Source organism: Rattus rattus, chromosome 10, assembly GCF_011064425.1.
Source record: "Rattus rattus isolate New Zealand chromosome 10, Rrattus_CSIRO_v1, whole genome shotgun sequence".
NCBI lineage: Eukaryota > Metazoa > Chordata > Mammalia > Rodentia > Muridae > Rattus > Rattus rattus.
The window spans coordinates 67988565-67994155 of NC_046163.1; the positions used below are offsets into that span (position 1 = coordinate 67988565).

General features: G+C 52.8%; 1 protein-coding gene across 1 annotated transcript in view; it reads right to left on the minus strand.

Annotated features, from left to right (window-relative positions):
- The window catches only part of Smyd2 (SET and MYND domain containing 2), a 39510-nt gene extending 34702 nt beyond the window's left edge, over positions 1–4808 (minus strand). Inside the window, exon 1 of the mRNA XM_032915028.1 lies at positions 4613–4808. Coding sequence (XP_032770919.1) covers positions 4613–4785 — 173 coding nt within the window. The 5' untranslated portion in view covers positions 4786–4808. The remainder of the gene's footprint in view (positions 1–4612) is intronic.
- Positions 4809–5591: the final 783 nt, after the last annotated feature.

Consider the following 5591-nt stretch of genomic DNA (forward strand, 5'->3'; position numbering starts at 1 on the left):
TCCCTGTGAACGCCTTTGCAATTGAAAAGGAAACCTCTGAGGGTGGCAAGCAGGGAGTCAGCAGAAGTGACACAAAGTGAGGTATGGGGCTTTGTGACAGCTCAGAGAGCTAATGAGGCCAAGGTCAGGGGTTCAACCCTGAAAAGACAGGTACTTCAGTCAATTCCCCGCCTGAGAGCTGCACCCCTAAACTAGTGCGGATTTTCTCAGGATCCACAGATGTGAGGGTTGCAGACGTGGGTGGGAAAGGCGCCTGTGAGAAGCTGAGCTTCCCAAGACAAGTCCCTGAGAGGGAACAGAGACCAGGGTACGGTAGCCTCCCATCAGCCCCAGAGGGGGCAGACCTGGACACCAGACAGCCGGTCCCCCAGGGAAATCGAGGGCGGAACTTAGCCAAGCACAAGCAGGGCGCCTGTTCTAGGCCTGGTTAGTTACAAGGGAGGGTCAGGACACACACACCAGTTCAAAGAGGTGGCCAAAGCCAGCTGTCTCTGCAAGGCTGGTAATGGCCTTTGCAGAATTAGAGTGGCCTTGCACATCAGATGAAAGACTGCCTGGAACGGGCCCTGGAATTACCTCCGAGGTGCAGGGGAGGCAGAGAGAAAGTTGGTCAAAAAAGAGCTGAGTTTATCTCCTTTTTATAGGAACAGGAAAAAGAGGTGATTAGGCTTAGCCGGGAGAGGAAGTCTACAGCACTGAAACAGTAGACACTTTCTCTGGCATTCCCCCTACTTTGAACACTAAAACAGACTCGATTCTCACCAATCCTGAGTTTTTCTGACGGTCACACTCAAGGCTGTAGACTCCCCTGGCCCTTTACAGAAGAACTGGAGAATTAAAAAAAAAAAAAGGATTTTTAAAGAACCTTCAACAGGGGGTGGGCGGCGGCCTACTTGTCCTACAAGAATGCTACCCAGAAGCCTCACTGTAAAAACAACACGAGAAATCCCATCTACACAGAGAGGTTCTAAGAACTAAAAAAAGATAAAGAGGTTACTCACAAACGTGGGCCTGCTAGACTACATGGAACTGAGGTGCATGGGTGGACATGGAGTGGATTTGCTCCTAGCCGCAGAACGCTCTAAGGTACTTAAAGTGCTCTCACGCTGAAAGAGTAAGGAGTCTGAGCTCCTGGAGTGGGAAGGTACCTTCTGAAGGAGCCCTGCCTTTGTGGGTGTAAGGCTGACTGGAGCTGGGTTTCAGGAAGCAGTGAAAACTTGCCCCATTCTCCTGGAAGATTTGGGAGGACGGCGGGTTTAGCCCTGTGTCCGTGAGTAGTGTTCCGCGCACCCATCCAAGGACTCCCTCTACCTCCCGAAACATGTTCCTGGAACTAGAATATCTTATATATACACGCCAGCGAGTCCGAAAACCAAGCTCAGCACACACAGGACAAACCAGGCTATGGACAGAGGGAACCTGCCTCCCGCTCTCTCCTTCGAGCGGCTCCGCAGGATGAGCGCTTGAGGGATAAGTTTACAAGCAGAAGAACCCACTGCCCACAGACTGCCATGGTGGAGGGTATTGCCAGAAGCAATTCTCTTAGAGCAACGCCCTGCTTGGCTGTCTCTCAAACAGAGGAAGTGGTAACCCAAGAGTTCCTTACCTATAAACAAACTGACCCCACCAGGACTCCGTACGTGCTGCCCTGAGCACGTGGTAAACGGACCCCACCAGGACTCCGTATGTGCCGCCCCTGAACCTGTGCTTCCCATGGAGCTGGGTTTGCTGGTGGTGTTTTGGTTTTTGCGACCTTAAGCTTGCTCTGTAACCCTCGATCTTTCTGCACCAGCCTCCCAAGCAAACGGGGTCCCAGGCCTGCACCGCAAACGCTCACCTTAGTCTTGAGGGTCACTTTCAGAGGACATCTCTTGCCTGTGTGTCTTCATCGTCATCATGCATTTAATAAGCGGACTTAACAGACGAGGGGAAATCATTATTATTGAGGTCCTTTATATAACTATGCCCACTAATGCCTACTTCGTGTCAGACAACGGGAGAAGCAAGATGGACCGGCTAGGGAATTCACCTGGGGACAGGAGGGCAAAAATCTAACTGCTCATGACAGGACTTCTCATCCTCTCCGTTCTGTTTGAGCCAGACACAGCACGGGGCTCTGCTGCAAAAGCCCAAGAGGGCCTTCAGGCTCTCTCCCACACTCAGAACAGACAACATCCTTGTTACACGGTGTCCCGGGAGACCTCAGTCCCCAGAGGCAAATGTTCTAATATATTCTAGTCAACACCTGGTTGCAGCTGGGCCTTCCTTTCTGAAGCCAGTGAAATCGAGTCAGAATGTCCAGTTATATATATATATATATGTGTGTGTGTGTGTGTGTATTTATTTAAAGCAGGTACAAGCAGGTGTGTAGGTGTGTCTCTTTTAAAAGCCTGGCAGAAAGTTAACTAGTGACCAAAACACGTACACAGACATACGGGCAGGTGGGCGGGCAAGCATGCATGTGCACGTATATATGAGGGGACAGCTCTCGCCTGGAAGTTACTTTTATTTTTAGGAGTTGCCTTCTAGCAGCTGAGGTAAGATCTGCATCTTCCCAAATGTCACCCACCAAGCTGAGAAAATGTGATACTAATTTAAAACTGGCAGAAAGAAAAAAAAATTCCTGGCACTAAGAATCCTATTTTGTGGAGAGCTTTAAAAAAAAAAATGCTACAGTTATTTCTCTGTTAATATAACGTGCTCGCTCCTGAAGAAATCGTGCTTTTCTTTCCAAGTGAGTTAAATTATGGTACAGTAGACGTGGCTGAGACCGCAGGAGGCTGGTCCGTCTTAAGCGATAACTTCTAGCACAAGGAGGGGGCATGACACATGAACCCACACGCACCCCACTTGTAGAATGGTCCCAAGACGTCACAGAGATGTTTGTCACCCCTTTAATACATAGGAACAGGCTAGGCCTCAGTTATACACAAATAGGAGACAGAGTGACGCAGTCTTAGAACGATCTAGCAAAACAGATTTAACAGAAACCACGGGGTGAAGTTCGAAGATCTTTCTAGGCCCATGGATCTCATGAGTTATTTATTTATTATTTATTTATTTATTTATTTATGTATTTATTGTGCAATATTTTAGTTGATTTCCAAGGACTCTGTTACATAAGCCAAACAGAAGAGGTTGGAGCAATGGAATGACTGCCTGGGGCAGCCCTGAGGAGGGAACTGAGGCAAAATTAGTGACACTGACAAATGTCAATGGGGGGGCAAACTTTGCCACAAATGTCAGGGTACTCCTGGGGCTTGTGTGTCTGCGTACAATCAGGACACTCCCAACAGGAGAGAAGCACGTCTCAGCTGTCAACGCAGATATTTAATTTCAGGAGGAGAGACTGGCCACGAGTCCCTACTACGCACTCAGCAAGGCCCACACCTCTCAGCGCACGCTGTGGCTTCTGGCAAGCACCAGGACCCCTGAGGGAGGCCCCTTCTGTGCTGGGTGACCCGTTTTGCTCCTTTACTGCAGACACCCACACTGCTGCAGACTCCCAGCCACAGCGAGGCTCAGAAGATCAAGGGACCAGTCTCAGCAGCCTTTTTAACTTTGGGAAAACCCAATGCTCACTTCACTCGAACGTCGCAAAGTGGTGCCATGACCCTTTAGCTCTTGGCTCACCAATTCAAAGAGGCACATCACATACAGCCCTTCCGCTGCCCACGGCATGGTTCTGCGTCTAGTTCCTTTCCAGGTCCCCCCAAGCGGAAGACAGTTCTGGCAGGGAGTCGGGCCGAGATTACTCTAATATTCAGCCTTTGTCCATTCTTTTGTTGTCTTATTGGAGAATGAGGTACACCAGTCTGGGAGGCTAAGTGCAGAGAGCTTCGATGAGTGCTGGACTCAGACCAGCCCTCGAGAGGGACCCGAGAACCCCATGTTAGCTTAATCTAGCCCACCATCTCCACTTCAAAGATGAAGGCACTGACCTTCAAAGCAAGTATGAGGGTCCCTTCCTCAGGCATCCACAGATGGCCTGGGGTAGGCTGAACTCCAAAGCCAGACCCCCTAGCTCAGCAAACTTGGGGAGCACAGGAGTGGGTGGGTGGGAAGTGTCAGTCCTGAGGCAGGCCAGGCTTCAGCCCCTAATTAGTGCCTTGTGTACACCCAGGTGCCCTTCCTCTCTGGGCTTTAGTTTCCCAACAGTAAAATGATCTCTTCTTCTCAGCCCTTAAGATAAAGTGTGTCTGTAAAATGAAGAAACAGGGTGGGATGGCGAAGTACCTTTGTGCTCCACAACTACCTGAAGGCTTAGCATATGGGCGTGGACTCAGGACATATATGATGTACTACAAATATTCTCCCAACAAACTGTATCCCCCTCCCCCCTATCTACGGAGCCCAGTCTCATAGGCGTGCCCCATACCGTCCCTACTCAAGAATAACCGGAAGGGTCCCTGGCTGATCGGGTTGTCACTTCTTGGGGGGTGGGGGAGCCGCCCATCTCAGCACAGCCCGGGAGGCCTCCGGACCACAGGGAGCCTAAGCTAGAGCGGACACGCGTGGGGCGGCGCAGGTCGGGCTGCGGGGCAGGCCGTGGCTGAGCGGACGCGGCGCACGTGGTTGCGTGGCCCCTCCCTCCTGCACGGTCCCCGCGTACCTGGCGAAGCAGCACTCGCAGTGGTGGCCCCGCTCGCCCACGGTGAGCACGCAGGCGTAGGCCGGGCAGGAGAAGAGGAGGTCGCCCACGTGGAAGGGCCGCAGCGCACGGAGCCCCCGGCCCTTGCCCGCGCTGCAGAAGCGCTCCAGGCCGCCGCGGGCCTCGGCGCGCATGCTGGCAGCGCTGCGGCTGCGCGCTGCGGGGCACGCGCGTCACGGGAGGGAGGGAGGGAGGGCAGGTCTGCCGCGGCCGCCGGCCTTCAAGGAACTCGGCGCTCCTCTCGGGGCGGGAGCTGTGCCCTGGCCGCGCCCCGGAGCGCCGGGCGGGAGGGCGGTGCGAGGGTGCGCAGGGCGCGCGCGCGGGAGTCCGCCCGCACACGCCAGGCTGCGCTGCCCGGTGGGAAAGGCCGGAGTGCCCAACGGTCCAGACCACCACCCGCTGTGTCCGCAGACGGCCTAGGGGCTAAGATCCCGGCTAGTGGAGCAGGGGGTGAATGAATGTGGTTTGCAGTTGTTGAGCTGTGCGTGCAAAAAGCACAGTTCTCACCTCCCTTGGCTCATTTTGGAGCCAAGATGAGGGGCCAGGTTTGGGTTACCCCAAACTCTACCTTCCGACGTTGTAACAATTCGATTTAAAATGTCCATAATAACCAGACAAAGAAAATCATAAATCAAGACTTCAAAAATACATGCGGTGGGACCCCCAGTAAGCTGGCTGCAGAAGGGAGAGGACCTCAGCTATAGGCCTCAGATGCAGTCTGACTACATCTTAGCATATGGGTCGGTGTGAACTTGTGATCTGATAATGTTCCAGACGGTTTTACCTGTTCTTCACAAGCTGGTAGGTTAGACACGGGGTAGGCAACCGGTAGCTATTAAGGGAACTGGAGAGGGCCCAAGAAAAACTGCCAGTAAGCTCCAGACCTGCGACATTGCAGCCTCTCCGCAAAGGTTGAAGTTCAAATCAGCTAATTAGCTTT